Source organism: Lethenteron reissneri, chromosome 19 (genome assembly GCF_015708825.2).
Source record: "Lethenteron reissneri isolate LAM-NWPU_2019-01 chromosome 19, ASM1570882v1, whole genome shotgun sequence".
Lineage (NCBI taxonomy): Eukaryota > Metazoa > Chordata > Hyperoartia > Petromyzontiformes > Petromyzontidae > Lethenteron > Lethenteron reissneri.
Window position 1 is genome coordinate 9,431,889 of NC_083797.1, and position 27,775 is coordinate 9,459,663.

Sequence of the window (27,775 nt, forward strand, 5' to 3'; positions counted from 1 at the left end):
AATACAGGCCGGGTGGAGGGTGGGGGTGCGTCGTGACGTCAACGCGTACGAGCACGGCTCGACAATGTCGGATGCGGGTGACGTAATCACACAGATATGCGATTTGACGCCCACGCTCGGGGCATTCGACCGTGCCCGAGCCAGCCAGCAAAACTTTTTTTTGCATCTAATATGTAGGCAGATATATGTCTCACTAATGTATTCATTGACCGCATAATTTACGCATTTCTTATATATCTCAACTGCGTAAACGATTTCTGGCTTAAGTATAATCTCGGCAGCAGTGATTGATGACGGTATCGAACCGTATTATTAGCAGTCAGTAGTGCCGGATTAAACTAGTGCGGGGCCCGTAGCATATGCTACCTTTGCTACTAGGATAATCCGGCACTGGCAGTCAGGCGTACTTGGATCAGCGCTGGTGAACTGCCAGATGTCCACACGATTAACACGGTTGGCTATGTACGATGGGAAATAAGTTCAACGGACATGTTATAGGCAAGCAAGGATCTTGTTTTTTTATAATGGTCATCGTATTGTGTTTTTTTTTTCGTGCGACCTTGGAACTCGGTCGTTCTCGTGTCTAGCTCAGCACCGCGTGTGAAGTTGCAGCTCGGTTTGCCGTTGACATCTTAAGAGATCATTGAGGCTCAACTTGACCGTTATCTCGAGTCCTACGTGCAAGATGAATCTCAGGGCACTTTAGAACTTGATAAAGCTCAAGCTCAAGATATATATTTGAATACGAACAATTTACAAACACACTTTGTAAATGCAACCTATGGAAAGTTGAAAATATGACATTTCACCAGAAAAATGTAACGAGCAAGGCTTTATTCACACGTTTCACTTACAGAAAATCGTCAAACTACACTCCTAATAAGACTGAAATCAATTTAAATAAGCTTGATAAAGATGAATAATTTTCAGTCAATTTCCCAATCTGAATTTTTTTTCAACATAACGCATCGTGAAATTTTGAAAGAAAGAAGTAGACTTTCGAAATGAAAATTCCATCACGAAAAAAAGGCTTGACTTTGACTGTAGGCAGAGCCGTCCCTAAGGTCGGGAGAATTGGAGCGACTGCCCCAGGCCCCACGATTTGGGGGGCTCTGCGCTTCGACGTGACGGTGTCAGATGTAATACGTCCGGTTTAGTTTGAAGGCATCGGGGGGCCCACACAGTGTGATCTGCCCCATGTCCCGCATCTCCTTATAGACGGCCTTGCCCGTACGACTGGAGGATGATCTTTTGAGTGTAAATTTAACATATTCTATAAAGCATGACATTTTGAACATATGTTTAAAAGAAAACTCGACACATCAATAATACTGCCTTGAAAATAAATCGTATATATAATAGGCAATGTTTTGGTAAATTCCTCTTCACATAACATAGGCTAGAGATGTAAATACTATTTTATCAGTAGCATTTTCTATGACATAAAGTGCTGTATCCAACTTTTATCAACTCTACATCTCTGGCTTATGTCCTGTGACAAAACGGTCATATCCCAAACCTCACCTATTATACATGCTTTCTTTTTAAGGCAGTGCTATTGACGAATACCGTTGACTTTATTTTATTTGTGCTTGTGCACCACTGCCAAATAAGTTTTCATTTTATTGGAGTATTTCTGTGTGAACACCTCACTGTGAGCATGGTGGGAGTTATTTTTATTGGAGGCATGGGAGACCATATATCGTGAAGTAAATGGCCACTTATAAGCTTGGCCCCCCTGTCATAAAACAGGGGTGTTTAGCTGCCTCCTTTGTTCCCACATCCATCATAATGAGCCACAGATATTTTATTTATCACCTTTGTGCGACTGATAAAATAAATAAAAGAATATTAATATTTGTCCATTGCGGCAAGAGCAACCTTGACAACTACTAAGGCCCATGTGTTGCCATCATTAGGTCTGAAGAGTGTAGCCAATATGGGCGTCATTCTGCCACTTCCTTTGCAGTGATGATAATTATGTTGATGCATTGATAAATGGACACCGCTGCAAGTAATGGTGATAACGGTAACGACGAATATGTCACTGTTACCGTTGTGAAATCTATGAAACTCAAATTCCACTGGGCCACGGACGATATGGCCGTGAAAAGACAGTACATTATTGAGTAAATGAATCAATCTTTATGGACAATTGCTTCGTCTACTCCAACCAAAGGTGCACCTAACTGTTTCATCCCATATCCCAAAAAAATACCATTCCCAGCAACGCTTTGACTAGAACAGCAGAAGTAGAGCAGATATATCAGCATTGTCATTTTCGTTGCCATCATTTGGAAAAGTAAAATAGCAACATAAATACATGTAATGTCAGCGAAATCATTATAATATGCAGCAGCATCCATTTATAACCATCAACACCCATTCATTACACTATGTAACACTTTTTGTTCCTGGGTAGTAAGTGTTAATTCGTAATTGCTTATGCCTAAAAAGTATAGAAAATGGCTATTATTCCCCACAAAGTTTTCTTTTGTGACCAGGACAATGATATTTAGAAATTTTCCTATTTTCAATGAGAAAACGGGTGAATTTGTGTATTTTCGTTCACATACAGTCATAAAAAAACAACATATGAATCAAAATTAACATGTATTTATACTAAAGTAATACAAAAACGACTACAAAAAATGTAGAAGTGAGTAGTTTTTCGAGATTTACGATTATATTGTAAATCACTTTCACGAATAAGCCCCCAAATGTACTCCCATCATGTTCTCTTTATACTGTTCTTGGTAGCGGCGTTCATAGTCCAGTATATCCTGGTGGAAGCGCTCGCCTTGCTCCTCCGAGTACGCTCCCATGTTCTCCTTGAATTTATCAAGATGAGCATAAAGAATATGGACTTTGAGGGACATCCTACAGCCCATTGTGCCGTAGTTCTTCACCAGAGTCTCAACCAGCTCCACATAGTTTTCGACCCTGTGATTGCCCAGGAAGCCACGAACCACTGCGACAAAGCTGTCCCAAGCCGCTTTCTCCTTACTAGTGAGCTTCTTGGGGAATTCATTGCACTCCAGGATCTTCTTTATCTGTGGTCCGACAAAGACACCGGCTTTGACCTTTGCCTCAGACAGCTTAGGTAAGAAGTCTTGAAGGTACCTGAAGCCTGCCGACTCCTTATCTACAGCTCTGACAAATTGTTTCATAAGGCCCAATTTGATGTGCAGTGGTGGCATCAGCACCTTCCGGAGGTCCACCAGTGGCTCCCACTTGATGCTGTGGCCAGTCCGACCTGTGGTAGTGTGCCTTGGTGTCTAAATCTTTTGTAGTAAATTTTGTATTACTTTAGAATAAATACATGTTAATTTGGATTCATATCTTATTTTTTTAGGACTTTATGTGAACGAAAAAACACAAATTCACCCGTTTTCGCATTGAAAATAGGTACATTTCAAAATATCACTGTCCTGGTCACAAAAGCAACGTTTGTGGGGAATAATAGCCGATTTCTGTACTTTTGAGGCATAAGCAATTAGAAAATAACACTTACTAACCAAGAACAAAAACAAAAACAAAATTGTTACACAGTGTTATCATCATTACCATCATCTACATTTACCACCATTAGAACCACTGTGAGATCATCATCATCATCATCCGACAATATTTTACTTCTTTGTTATCATCGCCATCATCTTTTCCATTTCCATCATCTTATAATTCCTTCTTTTTCGTTAAAACTATTATCATCGACATCATCCTCATCATCACTTTTATTTCTATCACCATCTTCAACATCATCACCATCTTTGTCCTCACATGACTCTAAATAACACGAATCTGTTATTTCGTTGAGTGATTGGAGTGGTGGGTGGAGCCACAGATGGCTTTACATTCTCCTGAGCACTCCCCTGGCTGCTGATGAACTGAGACACGTTTGCAGAATGGGGCTCCGCCTATTCCACATGGCGAACTGTGCCAAAACCGATACGTGAATTAGGCAGAACGAAGTTTGCAGGAATTTACGCACAACATGAATTCTGCAAATGTGCGTAAATCAATTTATACACGGATCAGGCCAATGTTTTTTTTCGTAAATCAATCTAACCCTTCATCTTCAAATAAACTCATGTTCTCAATTTGTAAGCGTCAGGTTTGTAAAAGACTAGTATACCAATTTTATATTTCTTAAATTCTAGCCCTTGATGACTCCCCTTCATCCTGTTTTCATTATCTGCTAATTAACAGATGTGTTCGAAAAATCAATGTTATCTCATTATCATACACATGAAGAGGAATGGTAGATGTCAAAGAGGCATGTACAAGGGCTGCACTTGAGAAATGACAGCACTGATTTTGGCGATGGGGAATTTCACATCATGTCAGTAAGACAGTTCAAAACTTTTGAAATTAGCATGAACTACTTGACCAAGCTGCAAGTGAATGGTTTAGAATGGTAACACCTGCAAAGATCTAGGATGATGGAAGAGAAAAATAATTAAATGCTAAAACCATTGAAATAGATACCTGACTGTCATAACAAAAGGGATATAAATGGATATGTTTTCTGGGTGTATATCACCCTGCTTGCCTGCCTCCCTAATCATTACCGAACAACACACCAAGATCTAGGGGGCAGGGTTTTTGTTAATTGAGGGAAGTGATATCGACCTTTATTCCCATAGAACACCAGGCAGTTCAAGTTTAAAACACACTCTGATTTGACATCTCCAGGTATTTAGCTTTCACTGCTTATAGCCACTAAGTTAAAGACTACAATTACATCTACTGAGGAAACAAAAATAAGTCCACACTGTATTAACTTCAACTAACACTATTAAACAACAGTCCTGTCACATACTTGCACAATACAAATGCCAGCAAGAGCCCTGTTCCAATACACATCACAAATTGACTCACAAATGGTATCACGCTGCAATGTCTTTATAGCACCCAGCAAGGATTCGTTATTTGAACAGGATAAATAGGTGTTTGTGTCCATATTGTTACTGTCCAATATATGTTTATTAACATTCACCAACTGGTAAAGTACACATTTCATTATGGTTTTTGAATGTTGATTAACTTAGTCCTAGACCAAAATATGTATTGCCCACCTTACACAGGTGTGGTGTGCCTATACAATTAGCCAAGCAAACAATGCGGCTCTTTCAAAATGCAACATAGATTGATAACATTCTTTTGGGACCTTCAGAAGCAGAAAATGCCATCAACTGTCTCTTGCTGCGTTGCTGTACGCTCGCAATGTTTACCATAATGTGTCTGAGAATCTGTGCTTGGTTTATATTCCTATCCTAATTTGCAGTTGTTCTCCTGCCTGATTAAAACGACGGTCTTGCTTGCAGCTGCCAAGCTGTGCGCTTTCATTGATTCTTTGTGAAATGTGTGCATATTTGAAAGAAAAAAAAAGAAACAGGGTTCCTCTCTACGTGCGATGTGCGTGCGCCGGCTGTGCGCGCAGGGGACAATGCCACCCGCTGGGCAGCCTCTCACTTCTTGTGCGCGGGCGCCTTGACGCTGCTGAGTGGCGCCTTGACGCTGCTGGGCGGTGACTTTACGCTGCTGGGTGGCGCCTTGACGCTGCTCGGTGGCGCCTTGACGCTGCTTGGCGGTGACTTGGCGCTGCTGGGCGGCGCCTGGACGCTACCGGGTGGCACTTTGACGCTGGGTGGAGGCTGGTCGTGATTGTAAACGCTGACGGTGAAGTGGCAGCTCTCGGAGCCGTACTTGTTCTTCACGTAGATGGTGTATTTCCCCGAGTCAATCATGGCGATGTTCCGCACGATTATGGAGGCGTATTGACCGCTCTCCAGCGTGACGGACAGATGGTCGTCGATTGGCAGCTCCCGGTCGTTCTTTAGCCACGACACCTCGGGCGTTGGGTCTCCAGCTACGTTGCATGTTAGGTTCAGCGTCTATGCAACAGCAGCACACAATCAGGGTTCAATGCGGCAGCAGGTTCTATATTCATTTATTTGTCAATCATGCTATAGGTATCTGACAGTATAGCCTTATTCCGTTATCAAAATCTCGCATTGACAAAATCTGGCAGGCAATAGAAATGAGACACCAAAGGACCAATCTCATTATCTCACCCAAAGGACTTTTCCAAACTACGTTACAGAAGGTGCATTTGATTTGTTTAGGAAGGCGTGTAACCTTAAACAAGTAAATTCAGTGCCGGTTCGGCGTACGGGAAGAGTTCAAGAAAACATCACAGCTGTCAATAATGAGCACAATAACTGCAAGTATTTTTTGGCCCTAACTGTAATAAAATGCGATTCTCTAACATGTGCAACTGAATAACAGCTGAAATGCAAGATTGTAATGTTCCAACTCAAATGGAATATCACTGTGCTTTGTCTGCATGAATGCTATAAGTGTGTTTAAAATGAGCACACAATGTGAACTCAAAAGTGAAAATTACAAACCTTTCCTTCCATGATTGTAACGACATCTGGCAAACCTCCAACCACCCTGGCACGATCTGCAAATACAAAAAAAGGTAACAAGACAAAGTGCAATTATTAAATAATCATAGCAGCAGTAAAAACACTGCAGGTACTCCTCTACTTACGAACATTCGACTTACGAACTTTCAGAGATACGGACAAATTTGTCTGTATGTCCAATTGTCTGTTCGGACCAAGATCCGTAAGTTCAACCACCGCGCAATAGATGGCGGTGGTGGCATCTACATCTGCAGAACATGAAGAACCAGTGGCAGCTACATCTACAGGACATTATACAACGTTTAAAGCCATTCACCGTTTTACAATGTGTTTGGAATCGACAGGAGTAGATTTGGACTTACGAATAGATCGACTTATTAACAGACCTCTGGAACCTAACTCGTTCGTAAGTAGCGGAGTCCCTGTAATAATGTAAGTGCCTATTAAGGCCAGTACAGCCCAGACGTTTTTCCCGTCCCCTACACGGAACGTTGAGGTACACACTACACTAGCTACATATTTAGGGCTGAGTAGACATATGAGATGCCCAGACCAGATTTATGTACCAATTATTACCACTTGTGTTGTGCATAGCCAGGAATTGAACTCGAGTTACTGAGGGTGTAGTGCAACGTGCTAATCATTATGCAGATATATAAAACCGCTAAAACATATATAACAATATATACGTACACTGGGTCTGATTAAGTGTCATGGAGGCCCAGAGACGTTATAGTTATAGGGCCCCACTTTGTCTATTCAATTTCTTCCCTCTACCGTTTTACCCCCACCCATACTCAAAGCCGTAAACTCCGTTATTATTTACCTAGATTATTTAGTTTTAAGTTTTAAATGTGATATATACGATTTGTAAAACTAAATCGAAGTTTTGACTTCAAGCTTTCGTGACTGCAGGAATTCATATTCCTTGGGTAAAGTCACGTGGACAGGGTCAAAGAAAATAACAAAAACTACGACGTTTCGATCACAACACAAGCGGTCGTCATCCTGATGAAAGACCCAAAGAATATGAATCGAAGTCAAAACTAGTTTAATATCGGTATATAACTGTTAGAAATAAACATTATGCTATGGAATTAAATACCATATTACATATTGGATTCGTCATAGTGCTGCAGTATTTCCTTTCAACCATTGTAAAGCTGTGTATAAATATACATTTTGGGGGGGACCTCAACATCTGAGGCTGCAGTGCGTAATGCCCCTGCATTAATTTGGACTTGCACACACAGACAGGCAAACGTGTGTGGGAATGGGCAGTAGTTGTAATGTGTTAATCTTACGTGTCTCTGCGAAGGCAGCCTCCCTGGAAAGATGAACACATGAGACATTTATTCGTGTATACATTTAAACATGTCAAGCGTGTATTGCACACAGGAACGAAACAGATAGGATTCAAATGCCAATATGGGGTGAGTATGTTAGTTGGAAAATTATGCTTCTAGTTTTTATGGCGACTTTTTACTTAATATCGTAATGAGTCTATTTTAATATAGCATTCAATGCATGCATAAACAAACACACAGTGCCCATTTCGGGCCTCGGATATACATACTTGAGTGCTTGATATAAACGCATGACTTCATCATATACTGAAAGAGAATTAAACAAGGCAAACGTTAATGTGAATCTTAGAAAATAAAATTTCCCAAAGGCTCTCCCTCACCTCTTTGTTGATGCCTTAAATAATTGCCCTGGGTATACTCTCATGTTTACGAACTGTGTTTTCTTCCGTACATTATTTCCTTTTGCTCAGAAAACTTCTTGTACATGTCCTTTGTTTTGCCCTGGCGTCTACAAACTAAGTTGCCTCTGTGGTAGCAGTTACATTGGAGAAACCAAACGACATGTCTCGGACCGCATCTGTGAACATAAAGCAGACCTAAAACACGGTAGGACCAACACCTCAGCCGTGGCAGATCACTGTTATAATTCAGTGGGCTCACATGACGTTGACTTCTCCAAGACAGAGGTTATCTGCAAGCCATCCGGCTACCATGAGAGATTCGTTCATGAGGCCATCCACATATACAAACACAAAGACAATTTCAACCCAGAAGATGGATTCTGGCTCAGCAATCATTGGAAGGACGTGATAAACCATTCCGGGTCTTGATTGATTGTGTTCACGTTTACGGTGACTTTCAGACTGCATTCCATTCGCTGGCATTGAATATAAAGCTTTTGTATTCTCCTCACGGATCGGAGTTTTTTTTGCTCCACTACAAGTTTCCTGCTACCACTTTCCCATTGACATATTTCTTTGTTCCCTCTTAGTACCTTTAATAAAATTTCCCTCCCTTTATTACTGCTAATCCTACATAATACACTAGCATAATATGACTTTGAGACCCCCCACTGCCTACACATTCCACAAGGGGTGACTCACCCCATATCTACATTCGTCATCAACATGCTAAATTCCCCTGTTGATATGTAAACGCCTTTGTCAAGGCGCTCTCCTCCTCCCACCCAGCTTAAAATACGTTTTCTTGGTTCTTTCGGTAAAGTCACGTAGAAGGGAAGTAATAAAATAATAAAAATAAAACATAATAAAACAATTATTATTTTATTACTTCCCTTCTACGTGACTTTACCGAAAGAACCAAGAAGATGAATCCCTGCAGTCACGAAAGCTTTAAATCGAAAATTAAAATACGTTGCCAAGCTTAGCAGTGTTCATTAAGACGCTTTACTTTCCTACAGCTCTGTTCTTCACCTGAGGATGGCTGCTTGCGTTGTGGCCGAAACGTCGTGAGAATTGTATTATGTTTTATTTTTATTATTGTATTATTTCCTTTCTACGTGACTTTACCGAAAGAACCAAGAATATGAATCCCTGCAGTCACGAAAACTTTAAATCGAAAGATGACGTCACATGGTGTATGACGCGTGACACCGCAATATAATCTCAATCGTAATGATGTCATGGGAAGGTGACCCTTATCCATTCAGCACTTGGTTTTTTATCGCTATGTTTTTGGCAACCCTTTGATCAGCTTGTCTGCTTTTCTGCAGAGTAAGCCCCTAAGGGGGAACACAACTTCAAAACTTAATTTATATTGAAGCATCTTCACAACAGTTACCATAAAGACACACAGACCTGAAGCATCAATGCTCTCAATTTTAGTTGTAAAACCTTAAAAGTGAAGGAAAGATGATCAACTACTCAAAAACTGGCACAGGCACGAGCAACTAACGAGTATGTTCGTGCTACACACGCAGGGGTCACCTTTCGTGAAAGCAACAAATAAGTAATACCTTCTCCAGAGAAGTCCACAGCCAACTTGTGGGCCTCCTTTCCATCGTGTAGCTCCAACACGTACTTTCCTTTGTCCTTCTCCGTCGGTGCAATCAAATGCATCCACAACATTTCTCCACTCACGCCAATGATAGTCTTCTCTGTTGAAGACAGCTTCGTTTCCCTGCAAGTCATAGCATGTGCAGGGGGCTCTGAGACATTGACGATGATTACAATGCATCGCAGTACATTAAGAGGCCAAGTGTCCTTTTTTGTTTCATTTTACCTTACGGTATTCGCAAATTTTTACGCAAATTCGTATGACAAACTTCAGTCTTGATTTGAAGCTTTCGTGACTGCAGGAATCCATACTCTTTGGTTCTTTCGGTAAAGTCACGAAGGTATACAATAAAATAAATCACGACGTTTCACAAGCATCCATCATCAGGTGGGAAAGCTTTCCCACCTGATGATGGATGCTTGTGTTGCGCCCGAAACGTCGTGATTTATTTTATTTTATACCTACGTGACTTTACCGAAAGAACCAAAGAGTATAAACTTCAGTGTCAAATTGTTACATTAACAGCGTTTACAAATCAATAATTTCGCCTTAATGGCTAGGTTCTGGTAAGGTCAGGTAGCCTTCAGAATGACTAACAACACTCTTATCTACATTGAATGAAACGATAGCATATGTGTGGTCTTCCAATCATACCATTAATAACCATTCACAACAACATTAATACAGCTTAGTGATGTCACAGCAAACATATGGTAAATTAAAATGTAACAAATAATAAATCCTGCATTTGGGATTTTTTTTTTTTAGCAAAGGAAGATGTTTTAAAAATGTAATGCATTGTCATTATATTGATCTGCAAGGCCATGGCATCTAGCGTCGTCCCAAACCACCAGCCACCACTGGCAGCGGCTACAAGAAGAGGTTGTGTATATTTTGCTCCGTAAATTTCGATAGGTTGTCATCAATTGCCAGGAAGAGGGGTGAGGAGGAGGGGGGAATGCATATCGGAGAGCAGTGGTGGCCTGCAAGGTGGAGAGAAATCGTCTGAGGAACTGTTGCAGATGTTACCATTGAGATGAGATTTGTTTAAATTTAGCTCTTGGCACACGATGGTCTGCGAAAAAATGTCGATGGTTAATAGTGGTCTCGCAGGTCCAGAAAGGTTGGGAACCACCACGGCTGAGGATAGACGTGGTGCCCTGTGGGTCGCTGACAGTGATAGGAAGAAATGATCTCTTTACGGCAAGTGTGCTGATGATCATTTATCAATACATTAAATTATAATTTTCTTATTTGTGGTTGCGTTTTTTACTTTTGGTACCAGGTGACTTTGAGGTCCTCGCAGTAATACACCACGGATGAATGAATCTTCACGCCCTGGGCCGTGGCTTCAAACTGCAGCGGTGTGGCCGAGAGCGCTGGCCAGACACGCACGCCACGCAGAGTCGCACACCACGCAGAGTCGCAGTGATTAAAACCAACTCCTTACAGTCCTCGTTGACAGTCAATAAAAACTACTAAGCTCTCACCAAGTCATATTGCAATGCATACAGATAGAGGAAGGACTAAATACATTATTTTTCAAATCGAATAAACTATTGTTTTTTCTCTTCACAATTGTATAAGCGCAGCACCATGTAGAATCACAGAACGAATCTTAAGAGACACCACAGTATGTACGATTTTGAGTACTGCGGCTTTAATTTTGCAAAGAAGTCTTTGTTTCCTCAGACTAAACAGCATGCCTTCACACCTTTCAAAGCATGAATCATTTATTATCAATAATCTGATGAATATACCTAAATTATAGCCTTCACCACTATATGAAAATGCATTATGTGACAACCAAATGTACATGTCTGTTTGTACAGTCATTAGTGACAGGGAAAAACCATAAATTCACCACGTTTGACAAAATGATTTAGTGTTGAGTGGTTGACCGGAATTCGAACCCATGAGCTCATTGTGTTGGCTCAGTATTCCTACACAAGTATTGGTCCCCAGAGCTACCCAAGTGTCCTTGTGTGGTTGTCACACCAGATTTATGCAAATCACAAAGGTTAACTGTGTTAAGACTGAGATTTTAACATCCAATGCATATAGCTCATGCTTGTGTATTCCACGTGCTTTTTTACCGAGATACCTTATTAATAAAACAAATTAAATCAATATTACAAATGATATTATATGAATAAAAACACCATGGGTACTTACCACTCATCTTGCACACCTGGCACATCAGGTCTTCAAGTTCTAAATGTTTATCGAGTGGGGAGTGGAGCATAAATGCAGTGCAATTGTTATAGTAGACAAAGGAATGTTGCTAGCAAACGCAAATGTTTTCACTGTGTGTGATTTACAGATGGCGTTTTAATGGGGCATGCATCAGTGTAGTGTGCATATCAACCAACTGCATGGAAAGTGTGAGTGTAAATTCAGAGCATGCGAGTGTGAAAGTATGGTAAATGATTCTTACCTTTACCAGCAATATCCAAAACACTTACATCAGTCCCTCTCTCATCTTTCACCTCCACCTTATACAATCCCTTGTTCTCTTTGGTACACTTTATGAAGAGGACAGAATGGAGAATTGTTAGAATACACAAATTTAGTGCAGAGGATAATGACATTTCCAAAAAGTATACTATTTTACATCAAGAAAATAGTAACTTTGCAAAATATTTCCCTAGAAATAATGACGTAAAAATAAAATAAATAATCTAGCAATCCAAAATGAAATTGAAGCTTCTGTGAATGGCACACAGTCTTTGTGAATTGAAGTCTATATTTAATATATTTGTTGTGCTATTCACAATTGGTGCTTGGACATGTCGAAATTAATGTATGGAGCAAGTGCATTTTGAACAAGCATAGTTTTTATACGCATATCGACCACCAGATGGTAGTCTTAAGCTACATTAAGCTATTATATTAGTGACCTAAGAAAATAACTTCAAATATTGTTTAAAAAAAATTTGTAAATACGCTCAACGATAGTGTATTTTACTTGAAAACGATGCCTACCTTCATCTGCACTCACAAGTTATAATTTAAAACTTACATAACGTCCAGTGAGTAGCGGATCAACACTAACCTCTTGGATGAGCAGCGAGCCGTGTCCGTCTTTGAATTCGGTGTGGGCACCGGCTAGAATACTGCCATCCTTGAACCACAAAACAGTCGTCTCCTTCTTGAAGTTGGCTATCTATACAGACGCACGCAGGCACGATGAATACACGAGAATATACACTGACAACACTCCCTTCCCAGCAGCATGTTATTAATTGCTAAGGTCGTCGTGCTGCCATGAAATATTTTCCCTCAAGCCACTGCCGGTCGAAGGGCCTTCCCCACGGGTAATGGGCCTACTCTTCCATTCTGGTCAGATGTCTTGTCAGATGGGGGAGTACAGTGACGTACACACCCACCTGTCAATCGACTGTGGTCTCGCTGTATGTAGGATTTGGTCCATCACATATATATGTACAGCGTTATCGGATGCAATTACCATGAACGACTCAATATACAAGGAAATTATTATTATTACTACCCTTTTACACTACGGGATGGGCAGAGGCGGAGGGGGTGGGGTGGGGGGATTAAGAAAGTTGCCTGTATGTTAATCAAATATAAGCGGCAACCTCTAGATTGCAAATCCAGTGTGCTAACCGTTACTCCGTGGCTGCATCCTAATTGTAAAGGCATTAGCGAATATTTATTTTGTGGTGGTGCAGTAGTTAGCACACTGTGCTAAGTCATTGCCAGTGATGTATAATATCAGTGGTGATATCTAAACCATCCTAGGGATCTAACTCCCCTGACTAACAAAAAAACAAAAGACATTTTTGTCATGGAATGTGCAGACCTTTACCCAGCAGAGGAGTGGTAATGGCTGAAAAGCAGTATTTGCTTTATTTACATCCTTTAGTGACAATCAGATTAAAATAAGAAATTTCACATCAATTAAAAAGATGAAGTTTCACTGATTGCACACAATGTTCAAAGATAATGGCTGATGTATCATATAGCCTTATGTAGTAGTGTGAGTTTACGACCATTTGTGTAATCACTTTCTCCAGCATAACGCTAATTCCAATGTAATATTAAAAAGCAGTGCCTTTTTAATATGACATATCACATAGGTATAATTTTATTCCAGGTCACTTACTTGGAAATTTAAATGTACTTGGCAATCTTTGCTCACGTTCCAGCTCAGATATTCAATAAAGTGAGGACCTGTAGTGATGGGAAGATATTTACACATGTACATATTCGCTTAACAATTGTACAACTTTAGTTTTACTTAAAGTGTTCTGTGTGGTCTCCAAATGTAATTAACAAATTGTCAACATATCGCGACCTCACCTTGCTTTCTCAGCCACTCCTTCCTCTGCGATTCAGCCGCTTCCAGCAATTTCTTGAAAACTGTGATGATTAAAGGTACACACATTTTTAGAGTGTTTTAACATTTCAATTACCAAGTTCAAAGCAAATTATGAACGAGAGTTTCTTTAAAAATACATGTTTTTAGATAACTACAAAATGGTAAAGGTGCTTAAACTTGATACTGTAAGATACCTAAATGTGTTTATTCTGTTATTGTATGCCTGGTATGTGTACACTTTCGTCAATAAATATTGATTATATGATGCAGCCATGAAATTAGCAAGCGTTAATTTTTTTTCTTTCATGTTATGACTTGTATGTAATGGGTTTATGTGACCCCCTGCAGCCACTAGTGGCCGCTATACATTCTCCACAAGGATTAACAAAAATAGTCTTCAATCGAATCATGTTCTTGAATCGTGACAAGTCATCAAATCACCAGGGAGTTTAATCATTTCACCTTTTGTAGTCATCCGTGTTTGTGGAATAATAATAACAGAGCTTACGATCTATATTTTTTGTACAATTTCCTCAGCATGCTAAGCAGCAAAGTGCAGAGTGTTGCACATGTCGTTATACAAATGCTTGTGAGAAGTTTCCTCGGGGTGATTTTTCAATGTAACCATCATTTACTTGCCGTTGCAGTGTTTATATTTTCAATGGTTCTCAATGCATTAGAGAAGTGATAATACCGATTGATGCACTGGTGGAAATTCCACAGCTCTTTAAGTGAAATACATATGATCAACACAAGTTGTAATGACTTTGGCAAAATATTAATTGTACATTGTGTTTGCAATTGTGCATTTACAATTAAGACCAATGTAGTCAATACCTTTTGAGCAATGGGGTTGAAAGGGCATTCTGCCTTGAGGCTTATATTTGTATTTTTAAGTTTATCCAGTCTGTAATTAGCTCGGTTAATAATGACAATGTTAAACATGCATAATAATGATTGACTCTAGACACAGAAATTTACTACCTTGATATGAATATAAATGACAAGCCATGCAAGTCAAAAAGTTATCCCTACAAAATGCAGACCTGCCAACCAGTACACGTGGGAACATTTAAAACATTCTGAAGGTGAAATATCAAAATGCACATATTAATGTTAGGTTTAAAGGATACATGTAAACTTGTGATATTTTCTTCTTCGATTTTGTGATCAGCGCTTGCACGTTCCTGAGCTGGGTAATGAGATGAAAGATGTTTTTTTTCCGACAAACTCCTGCAAGTTATGAATTCTCTCAGCCTTGACACAGATCCTTCCACGTATACGCCTGTCAAACGCCTATTCTATCCATTAGGCTGGCAAGTAATTTTACCAATTAATTCGTGAATGTTCTTCAGAGCTGAGGATTCGAATGTCGATATCACAGTTCGGTGCCACTGCATGTAGTACTTGACTTACGAACGGGTCTCAGGAACAGAATTCGTTCGTAAGTCGATGATTGTCAGTATTGTGCTATAGACTAATATTCATGGGTGACGCGGCCCAAACTGTCTGCCTGGGTAATAATACTGTGTATGTTTCTCGCGGTTGTGGTGCTCTCTAACGTATGTTTAGATTTACCGCTACAATCTGTTCAACACGATGTCCGAGGTTTCGCTCCACGTGCTGAGAGCTTCATAATAATTCAGTTTAGTTCCCGAAGATGCTCCCAGTATATGGAGCAAGAACGTGGGACATCATGCATGTAAGCTGAACTTCTTTTACACCCGACAGAGGTACGGGTGAAGGACAACAAACTAAACATGAAAAGCAGTTCTGAAGAAATGTGTTTTCAATCCAGATTTTAAAGTTCAATAGCTCCAGTGGTTTCCTAATATTGGAAGGAAGAGGATTCCAGACAGCCGCAGAAGTGCATTTGAAAGCGCGTGATGCAGTGGCCGTCTTTGTATGATGGTTAGCCAAAGGCCGCTGCGAGGATGACACATCGAAGCTCTACATCCATCTGAGTGTACTTAGGACTGTATGGAGGAGGCCTCACTGCGAAACATTCTCCAGTCCTTGGTTGCTAACTGGCCTGTTTTCCCTTTTTTGCTTGAAGTGCTCAAATGATTGCAACTAACAACTGTGCAATAATGTGAACGTAATAATAGTAGTTGCAAAATAACAGTGACGTCAAATTATTGTCGAAGGAAAATATGCACAATTTCAACTGACACACACCGAATAATTTGATCCAAAAGTGTAAACGTAAAGCAAGTCAGATGGCTACTTTCATACACGTTTCATGTGTATGTGTCCACAGGTTGTGCACAGGGACCCTCTCTCACCGTCTCCGATGAGAACGAGGCTGGATTGTTTTGCCGCCTTCCCATCCTTGAGCTGGACAGTGTAAGTGCCCTCATCCACAGCTGAAAGATGGTCTATAATCATCTCGATCATGCCCGTGCTGCGGTCCACATGAATCTTGTACTTCTACACAAATCACATGTTAAGCACCTTCGATTAGCACGGTCTGCTACGTACAGCGCCAAAGAAGTTCATCATATTTACGAGCAGGCCCGCAGAGGCACAGGATCTTTAATATTTGGGAGGCTTTTAAGTATAATGAGTGGCTAATAAGATGTTAAGATGTGAAAATAGTATGAAAATCATCTTTCAAATGCAAATAATCTCCATGTTTACTTGAATACATTTACAAATTAAATTAGCTGTACATCTCAAGCGTGCAATCACTAGAAAATCACTTTTTTAAAGTCACAACTTTGTTACCTTTGTAACATTTTAATTTCTCAAGTTACATCAAACAATTTTTTTTATTTTACTCAGTAAGGCTCACTGAGCTACATAACTCTTTTTCAGAAGTGACCTGGCCACAAATAATAGTTCAACGAAGTGGTTTATCACGTGCAAATTGATAGCAGCCAAATATTATAAAGTCATGTTTCTAAATGTGGAGGGAACAATTTGAGGACCTGGAGAAAAATCCACGGGACCACGGGGAGAAAGACATGCAAACTTCCAAATATACAGGCGTCAGGGTCGGGATTGAACCCACGCTTCCTGCATACAAGGCCAGGTAGTTAACATCTCGCCATCGTGGCACCCTATCAAATTCCTCGCGAAAATGTAATTGCTTATTGCGCATCTTTTGTCTTAATCCTGTAATCCTGTATGCCAAGTTGTTTTCTTTGGAAGTCCATAGGTGAACATTTGTGGATAAATAGTTAAGTTTTGTTGGTCTTAGATATACCCACCATCCACAAATACTCCTTTAATGTTTAATCTAGAAAGATGCAAGTATTGTTTGATTTTTATTGATATTTTGGTGAGATAACATTTGTACTTCGTAAGTATCAATGGCAGTGGGTTACGTTTGCTCCAGGTTTGAGCAACGTACATCGTGTATCTTTGAAATAAGCGAGATTGACAATTTCATTAGAGACGTCATATCCCTTGATCCATTCCACATTGCAACACCGCATATCCAGCATAATAGCAGTATAACTCGGTATACATTATTCATTGCCCAATAGCATATTCAAATATGCCACAGATTGCTATTTATTAGAGAATTGATAACCAGACTGTTTGAACGTTCATAAGTAATGTATTAATCACGAGGGTTGTAAATATCCCTTTCAAGAACTGTTAACTAAAAGCCGGATGTGTCGGTAACCCTTACGCATTTGTAATAATATAATAGAAAATTATTCATTATTTGATTATTACATTTAAAACCTCCTTTTAGCATCTTATTTATTCCACTTTCTGCCCACGTTAATCATTTTAACAGGGACATTCATGTTGCCGTCACCATGTGCGATGAAGAAGGGCCATTGCTGGAAGGTCACCGATTATATATTTCTCCTCTTAAGGCCACACACAGTGTCATTGGCGAATGTTTTTTGTCATTAAAGTATACATGTTATAAAGACTGAGAAAGACAACAACAAAATATATTAGAGGAATACAATATATTATCCTTGTACCTGTTAAAGTGCACTCTTTATTGTCAGAAAATATATGGAGATGAGAATGAACGTCCATCGACTCATATCGTGCTGGACGGGATGTTATTGTCAATGCTTGGGTTTGCATTACCTCGTTTTTGGAAACGTCCCTTTGATTGACGATGAATTTCAGCTCACACGTCGGTGACAGATGCCGTGCCTGCATCCACAACCGCACTTGCCCTTTCTCCAGTAGCTCCACAGCCAACTCGGACCTCAGGGGTATGGCTGTTTGAATAGGGCACACTCTTACCACACTGTACACATTTGGCTACATTTTCAAAGATGACCAATAGCATTAACTACGATTTAGACATTTGTTTTATTTTACCAGGTAAGGCCCACTGAGCTACATAGCTATTTTTCAGAAGCGACCTGGCCACAAATAATAGCTGAATGAAGTGGCTTATCATGTAGAAATGTATACCAGACACATACTCTAAAAGCATGTTTAAAAATGTGGAGGGATAAACCGGAGGAGCTGGAGAAAATTCCATGTGACCACAGGGAGAGAGACACGCAAAATCCAAATATACAGGCGTCAGGGTTGGAATCGGGATCAAACCCGCTACCTTCTGCATACCAGGCCAGGTCGTTAACATATCACCACCATGGCACCCTAAATTTATCATACTTCCCACAAACCCCGAATTAAAGATCACATTTCATTATGGAAGGTAACATTATGTTCTTTTTTCACACTTCAAACTTTGTTTTGTGCCTGTAGTAATTAAATACAATATTATAATTTTTACGTAGTGTAATTAAATAAACAACATCTCTCAATTGTTTCCAAATAACATAACAAATATTTGCCACCCTATACTGCCCTGACCTAGATTTGAATATATTGCAGTACATCTGCATTTGTGCTGAACATTATCATAATTAAATTATCCAAGACACTGCCTAACTGAGTATCCTAATGATAAACTAACCAAATACAACACAGTGGCTATATATGTGTGAGAAAAAAAGCTTAAATCAATCATACATAAACATATGTGTTACACGTACAGTATTTCCAACCAAAATGTTCTTAAATCAGATTTTCATTATGTTTCTTTTTCAGGAAATAAGTACTATATGGCAATGCTAAATAAAATAAAAACTCTAAGCATTTTAGCCTTGTTGCAAAGTTGAGGTTTGAACTAAAAAAGGACAAACTGAATTCTTAAGATGGATTACCACAACATACACCAGCATGCTAATGTTTTTGTTCAGATAAACAGCGAAGAGGTGCAGCTGTGTCCGTTTGTGTCATGATAGCAAGGCTTCTTTCCTGCAAGTCCTGACCCGATATGACCTGACCAGCCAAAGGTGTGTTGTATTCTTAAGCCATGCTTGTCTAACGAACACATCTAGACTACTAATGATCCTCAGCCCCACAGGAAACTTTTTTAGTGCGAAAATGTCTCAGAATTATTTACAGAATGACATCAAAAGCACACCCACACATGGATGTAGATGGCAATATCTAAACTTATTCGAAAACAACAGAACGAGGTTGTCAACGATTGAATACGTATGCTTTTGAAACCAATATTTAGATTGCTAATTTGTCCTAATCTGACCCAAAAAATAATTACGAAAGTTGTCATTTAAAAATGACAATAACAAATGTCTAACGTTACAACATGTGCATGTTATGCTCAAAGTTATATTACCTTTGCAATTAATAATTATATATGCTGCAAAACTGAAAATATTGCTTACAAATTAACATTCAATAACAGATAAAGTCGTCCCATCACATTAATATGTGAAGCAAGACAACATAAAAACTAAGCTTAACAATTAAACTTTCGGAATATTAAAATAGATTTTACCCTTCATGGCAACAAAACAGGTGTTAAGATGCTAAAACACCAAACTGAAACGTTTTGCAAGGAATCATGTGTGCATTAACCACGTAAACTATATTTTTCTTTTACGAGGTAAGCCCCACTGATATATGACTGTAGTTATTTTTCAGTAGCTACCTGCTTGGGAAAAAAGGAGTAAATGGCAATAACATTTATTTCACAGCCTATTCAAAAAGAGCTTTGCTATGTGTTTATGTGCCACTGAGCAGGATGATTGGCTGGGATTCAGCAATTTAAACAACGCAGAGTTTAATAGAACTGGGAAACATTATCACTGCACACTCCAGTACAGCGAGTCCTCGCTTAATGCGTTTTCACACAACGCGTTTTTCGCCATAACATGGTTCTTTGATAAGGGAACACTTTTCACACAACGCGGAACGCGCACCATTATGATGCGCAGCTTCTGAGAGGTCGACACTGAACGACCTTCTTGAGCTGCCCGGTTGAGCGGGATGGAAATTCTGGGTATATGCGGGGAATGATACAGTAGGCAGCGTACCCTAATCTCAGTTCGTTGTCCCGTCATGGGATCATTGGAAGCTAATTTTATAGTGCAAATGTGATTCACATTTCTATTGTTTTTATATAATTATGCCCTGTAATGTATACACGCACAGTAATTCCTTGGTTTGTGGTACTTTTCAAGAAAGCATCTACCACATTAAATGAAGGATTACGTAACAGTATTTGGACAATTTTGCAAGTCACTGATTAAGTTCCACTTCCTTTGCCAATATTCAGTTTTATTTTAATGTGGATAGAAAGATTGAAGTATGTTCACCATATACTACATGTGCCTATGTATTTTAGTGTAATTTATGGATTGGTATAGATCTATTTCATTTATGAAACAAACTTACTGGGATATTTTAGCTTTTGGCTTGTCTCCAGAGCACGCTTTAGTTCTGCAAAAAAAATAGAACAATGTTATACATCAATCAACTATCCATGGCTGTCCTTTAGCATGATTAGCCAATTATTCCCAATACATTGCACAATTTACTAATTATTATTTCTTAATGCAGAAATTGTAATTATATTCATTTGACATTCATTTTACAACCATAATTATCTCAATCATTCTAATTGTATATATTTAATCTAGGTAATATAATTTAATGTTATCTGTATCTGCAAATAAATAACCATTTCAGCATTCAATTGTAAGTAATTCTTTACTCTACTTATGCATTTTTAGCACAAATAAGCAATATATTGCATGCATCTCCCAAACCATAACTTGTTAATTTGGAATAATAAACATATGTTGATGTAGAAATGATGGGCCGATTCATGTAGCTATTTATAGCGGCATTACACTCATTTTTTATCTAAATTAATGGCAGGCTCTGCATACATTTAGAAACACTCTTCAATTTGATATCAACGTGTGATGAATTCCAAACAAAATTGGGATCATGCTGGTACTATTCATGGCACAATTATGGAATGCCCAAAAGTGGGCAGGGTTTGGGGAGCAGTCGACAATTATGGAAAGTTTCCACAAACATGCATAATGGAGTCCTGTGATGTAGCTCTGTAGAGACTTGGAATGCATACATTGTTTGGCGGTAGTAGGTACGCGGTAACAGCCCAGGAATATTTTATTAATTTGAATTAAGTGAATTTGACATCTGTACTGTGTCAGATCCTGTCAGACCTCACGAGCTTGAATGGGTGACCACCGCACATTAAGCAGGTTCAGTAGGCGTTGTGGGTAGGAGGCAGCTCTGTGTCCACCCTTCATCACCACCACACACTGACCAGTGTAGTGAAGTTTGGTCAAACTGGGCTGTAACACATACATATGCAAAGATCCGTACACACTCCGAACCTTTCCCTTACCGTCCTCTGTGAGATTGTAGCTTGTTGCGTAGCCGTCTGTCGCAGTGACCACGCAGGAGTAGTTCCCTAGGTCGTCCATTGTAGGGTTGTTGAAGAACAACTTTGTTCTAAAATATACCAAAAATAACGTATGAGAATGATGATAACGTGTTTGCTCGAGTAAGATCATTCAAGTGTGACATTTTCATTTTTTCTAAACTTAATTGTCTTGTGTAAATTTCTATGCTTCGAGAAACGTCTCTCTGTACATATTTCACTTTTTTTCACTCTGTTGAATGTTCCATCTAATAGAATCAACAGCTGATGAAAGGGCATTTTCTGCAATGCTGTGATAACATTTACCATGTGCTGCGCTTATACCACACTGAATGCCGAGGATAGGATTTGTGAAGCATTTCCAAGACGAAGGCTCACGTTTGTCCGAGAGTTTCTGGGGTCACTTTGTTTTCTGGAAGCTCGTGGTAATTCTTGGACCAAGAGAAACTGGATGCTTCAGTGGCAGCCTCACAGGTATACTCCAGGTAGATGTTGCCATCATCATCGATCTGTAGCTGTGCATCCCTAGATCCTGCAACAACAACAAAGACACAACTAAAATTAAATATACGTGCATTCAAGTTGTATTATTTTTTTATTGAAACCAGCCGGTATTTTTTAAATAATAATCATGGAATAAAATAATATTTTATAGGCTTTTGTCAATCCACTGCTGGATGAAGGCATCGCCAAATTATTGGATTGGTCATCAGGGCTGTTTGATCATACTTCACCATGCTGGTCAGCGTAAGTTGGTGGCTGGGAATCAAACATGGATTGCCGGGTTCACAGTAAATTGCGTGAACCATTTTCTCTCTTTATTTGTTTGTAATAAAAATGAAGCCACAGACAGAGAGCAACGCGAGGAGGGCCAGAGCAACAAACACGAGTTCGTAAAATCCCAGGACCAGCTGTTCTGCTTGAGCATGTGGTTTGCACAGTGCACACCTCATGCTGTGAGTGTACATGAAAGCTGTGACTCATTTTCAAATGCTGACGATACTGCTTCAACCCCCCACCCACCGACCGCCCAACACAGCGCTGACATCGTCTGTGTATCTGTGTCAATCGGTATCAAACAATGAGCATCATCCAGTCAAAAGGTTGAATTTGTTACAGCTGAAATGGGAATCAGAAAACACTGGCAAAATATAATTGTATTTTGTATGTAAATGACAGCGAAATCTACGTCCTGCCTTTGGAAATGGAATGTTATAATTTGCAGCTGGTGTTTGTTCACAACATTAAAAAAAAATTCCCTCCGGAAACAACCCAAGGTACTAATGAGTACATGCAGGATAGAAAAGAGGGTACTCCAATGGAGGCTTGCATTTGCTTTAAATTTGACATGCATTTGAGATGAAAGAGCCAACACGCATAATTTTATTCATGAATCTGGTACACAAATTTGGCTTATTATCTCGGAAGTTTTCAAAGTATTTATTTTAGTTCAATTCTACAGTGTCAATGTGGAAGTCGGTGATATTTCTAATTGCACATATTTATACATAACGTTGTCGCTGGGCCATGAGTACACACGAATAACAATTATTTACAGTTGACCACAGAATGGACTATGTCCACATGGAAACATCATTACGACATACCCCATGACATTTACATGCCAAAGAACATGACTCTTACTTTCTATTAAAATGTAATATGTTCTGTATGGCCTCTTTGTGAATATCATTCCCTTTCACAATTACTTTATAAATTATCCAAGTACAGTTCAGGCAGGTTCAGACCTACGATTGCCCGATTTCCACACGTCCACACTTATGAATGAGCTTCCATAAGATATCTGTTTTTTTTTTACTACGTGATTTGAGAACATGAACTCTCACTTGTGAACCGAATCCAATAACTATTAACAATGTTACATGCAAATGTAAAATATTTATTATTATTATTTACGAGTTTAACAATGCTTCCCTTTCATGGTGAACCATGACATATTTAATAAGTGACCGTATGTGCATTTACATACAGTACATTATTTCTTTCTGACTTACGAACCGTTCGACTTACGAATGGGTTTCAGGAACGGACCCCATTCATAGGTCGGGGACTGCCTGTATTGGTGAAACAATCAGGTTCATGTTATGCAACACTTCTGCAATAATTCTAAATTTGAAGCTTTCATGACTGCAAGGATTCATACTCTTTGGGTTTTTTCAGTAAAGTCACGTAGGTAAAACAATTAATAAAATAAAATAAATGAAAACAACTAAATTAAATATTATTGCTAACATTATACATAATAGTTTACCGCCCTGTGTAAATCCACTGCTGGATGAAGGCCTACCTCATGCCATATAATTTGTCTTAATCGTTTATGTCAGGCAGGGGGTTGTTTAACCACACTTCACCGTCCTGGTCACTGCGGGTTGGTGTTATTTGTAGCCGAGAAATGAATTCAGGTAATCGGATTCAGAGCACAGTGCAATAACCCCTGCACTACCATGCTTCCAAAGTTATGGAAATATATTAATGTATGGATTTGAATAACTCTTTTGCACATGTATTCATTCACCAACATTTGCAGTAAAAATCAAGTCATCACACATATTGTTGTTAAGTCAGAGTTTTGAAAGGTATTATGTTATAACTGCTGTGCTCTGCCAAATGTTGGGCAAAGCCCTGGTCATTCCTTCTCATTGGGAAGCAAACAGTCACTCTGGGGCTTATCCATCTGAGTTTTAGATTGGCATGGATAGTCTGGTAGAGAATAATTCTTGTAGGAGAGTCGGCACTCAATGCATCATTGTGCTCGTCCTAAGTGGTTTATAAGGCCTGACCTTTGTGGTAATGTCTCCCTGGGAGTGTGATGGAGTAATGCACATGGGTGAGGGATTAGGGTCAGTGGAAGCTACCCCTCAGTGATGATTGTTGAATGCTACTGCGCTGGTAACACAAAACTCTACAACACCCACATTACAGTAATACTCTTCGCCAACTGAACCTTCTGCCTCAGAGTGAATCATGGCATAATGTACTATAATAGTACAATGTAAGAAACATATTATCACAAAATAACATATTCTTATGAAAAATACCATACTGCAGCAGAATTTTTTTTTAAACAATGAAAATGCAATGATTATGATTGTAATTAACTATTAAAATAAACTTTACTACTGGCCTTTAGGTGACACGAATTATTTTTTTTATTAAATGTGAAACAAAATTGTGCAATAATTTTTTCAACGCTTTTAGAAAGGTTTCCTTCTGGTGGCAAACATTATTGTCTCACAATTAAACGTGAGATTTAGCAGGTTCACAATGGAATCGTAAGTTTCAAATTGTAAAAGTAATGTCACATGTAACGTACGGGTATACATGGAAATAACTAAATTACAAATATTCGATTGAGTGATGCTCTGGAAGGAAATAAAAAACACGGAAAACCTCTAATTATTAATTATATATGTGTATATCGTACATTTGTGGATTTAGCGGAAAGAATGAGACCATTAACATAGTTCAATTACGTTTTACATTTACAGTTGATGTGAAATATGCAATATGTAAACGACTAAATACTTAAATAAACTCAGGTTTACAAGGACTGTTATAAAAGCTCAAGTCTTGCTAGCATCTGGTGAAGGTAGAAAGCTGATTTTACGCGAAACACATGAGTGAGTATACATATTTGAAAAATTCATGCTTCAAATTCACAATATATTTTTTTCGAGTCGGATCGCACGAGCAAAATGCCAATGTGTGTCATTTACCCCCCTCCACCCGACACAGCCAAATAAATTAAGTTATCAACAATGCTGTGTTCACATCATCTAATAATTTAGTTTCAATTTTAGAAGAAGAAAATTGGCACGTTTGTTCACGTGACAACTTTATTTATTTGCTTGTGTTGGGTGACAATTTTGGTTGTGTCGGGTGACAATTTGAGCCCCTGCCATAACATCTTCAAGTCCATGCTTCGAACTTTTCAAACAGCCCTCACCGTTTTTGACAAACACATCCATATATACTCATGTAATCGATATAATCAATCGTGTAATTTTGACAGTGGGTGTTGGTAACTTAAGCTCTGACCTACATAGAATGTAATAAATAGAGCTGGGGCCCTGTGGGGTCCTGACACGTATACCGAGCTAGCTCCTGATCTGATTTGCACTGCCAAAGGTACTGACATACAAACCCAGCGAGGCAGCAGTGATATTCCTTCTGCGAAATTCCATCTGCTTTTTGCACTGTTCACATATTCCCAGATAACCTTCTAATGTTGACATAAATACAACCACTTATAGAACCAGGTGATGTTCTCTGGTTTTAACAATTGACGGTTGAAATACGAAAATGAGGCAAGACAAATTATTGCATGAAAATAATAAATATGCATGTGAATGGTAGAATAATGTTTTAGAATGAAACACTGATATTGTTTCAAACATACAATGTTTCTGATTATCTGCGCTTTTAATGTCTTATTATCAAATAATTTGAACCATAACAAACTGCCACATATATTGATTGTCATAGATTAAATGCTACAATTGATGTCGAATGTAGCAAATACTCCCGACACGTGCTACAGAACTAGAATATCATTTAAGGATTCCTTTTCAAATTAACCAAGAGGGCCCATTTTTTCCTCATGAAGAAAATAAGTTTAAAGAAAAATCACTAGCACTGTGTAATTAATTAAATTAACATTTATACGCACGCATGTAAACCCAGAAAGTCAGGAATACATGTATTATAAGCGTAGAATGCCAATATTTAATTTAATACACAAAGCCATTCACGTGTGCTGTGGATATTAACAATTCAAAGCTGTTTCAAACTGAAAAATGCAACCTTACTGGCTAGATTTTTTTAATGCATGATGACATTATTGGTTAGCTATATATACAACTTGCAACATATCTGTATGCACGAAAATTCCACAAAGTTGATTATATGTTATAGTATCATAAACAGTTTTAACAATACAAAGAAAAACGCAATTATATTTACTTATTAAGTTACACTGCAGTGGCATCGGTGCACAAGCAAAAATGACAAAATCTGAATACTTTCATCAATACCACTGCCTTCAAGGAAACAATATATAATAGGTGATGTTTTGGGCAATGGCCCATCTTTATAGCACGTAAATTTAACTAAAACTAAACTATTTTTTATGTTACCATAACCTGGCCACAAATGATAGCTCAACATAGTGGCTTATAATGTGGAAATTTAAAGCAGCCATTTTTCTAAATGTGCAGGGAAAACCTGGGGGAGCCATATAAAAATCCAGGTGACTTCAGGGAGAACATGTATATTATAAATAAACACGCATCAGGGTTGGGATTGAACCGATGAACACCTGCATACCAGAAGAGGTAGTTAACATCTCGCCACCGTGGCACCCCGTAAAAATAGACACTAAAGATGTGGACTGACTCATAGCTTTAGACTGCACTCTACACCATGGATCTAATGATAACTAAAAACATGTTTTCTGAAGAAAAAAAAGAAAAAAATTGGCATGTGAAAATAGTTACCTTTTCGAAGATTTTGAGCAACAGACAATCCTTTAAATCATCAAAAATGTATGACTACATATATATAAAATGTTGCTGGCACATTTAATTTTGGGTAACAATGTTTCAGCGTGGTATCTACTTAAAGCAGAATATTAATTCACATTACCTCGTAAGTGACTCATTCTTCAGTCTTAATTATCATGTCATCAGGATCAAATAATATCTCAAGAAATGTTATGATCCAAATGGGCTTTGAAATGTTTGAAATTCCTAAACCTTGCAAGCTGAGTAGAAGAATTAACAGGATATATTTTTATTTACTGATTTTGTCTTTTTTTGTCTTTTTAGCTCTTACTTTCCAATTTTAGTGAGAAATGAAATGTGGCCTGCACACAAACGTGTATTGATAAGGTTTAGCTCGCGCTCAATACATGTTTTAAGTCAATGTGAGGCAT

General features: G+C 38.8%; 1 protein-coding gene across 1 annotated transcript in view; it reads right to left on the bottom strand.

Moving 5' to 3' along the window:
* Nucleotides 1-817: 817 nt before the first annotated feature.
* The window catches only part of LOC133344242 (myomesin-2-like), a 99,328-nt gene continuing 72,370 nt past the window's right edge, over nucleotides 818-27,775 (bottom strand). The window contains exons 22-37 of the mRNA XM_061554306.1: nucleotides 22,201-22,354; nucleotides 21,787-21,893; nucleotides 20,802-20,846; nucleotides 18,165-18,301; nucleotides 16,391-16,535; nucleotides 14,087-14,146; nucleotides 13,890-13,957; nucleotides 12,816-12,926; nucleotides 12,198-12,285; nucleotides 11,936-11,974; nucleotides 11,034-11,139; nucleotides 9,720-9,883; nucleotides 8,014-8,050; nucleotides 7,742-7,764; nucleotides 6,417-6,472; nucleotides 818-5,900 (exon numbers count right to left, since the gene is read on the bottom strand). Of these exons, the coding sequence (XP_061410290.1) occupies nucleotides 5,475-5,900; nucleotides 6,417-6,472; nucleotides 7,742-7,764; nucleotides 8,014-8,050; nucleotides 9,720-9,883; nucleotides 11,034-11,139; nucleotides 11,936-11,974; nucleotides 12,198-12,285; nucleotides 12,816-12,926; nucleotides 13,890-13,957; nucleotides 14,087-14,146; nucleotides 16,391-16,535; nucleotides 18,165-18,301; nucleotides 20,802-20,846; nucleotides 21,787-21,893; nucleotides 22,201-22,354 (1,766 nt within the window). The 3' untranslated portion in view covers nucleotides 818-5,474. The remainder of the gene's footprint in view (nucleotides 5,901-6,416; nucleotides 6,473-7,741; nucleotides 7,765-8,013; nucleotides 8,051-9,719; nucleotides 9,884-11,033; nucleotides 11,140-11,935; nucleotides 11,975-12,197; nucleotides 12,286-12,815; nucleotides 12,927-13,889; nucleotides 13,958-14,086; nucleotides 14,147-16,390; nucleotides 16,536-18,164; nucleotides 18,302-20,801; nucleotides 20,847-21,786; nucleotides 21,894-22,200; nucleotides 22,355-27,775) is intronic.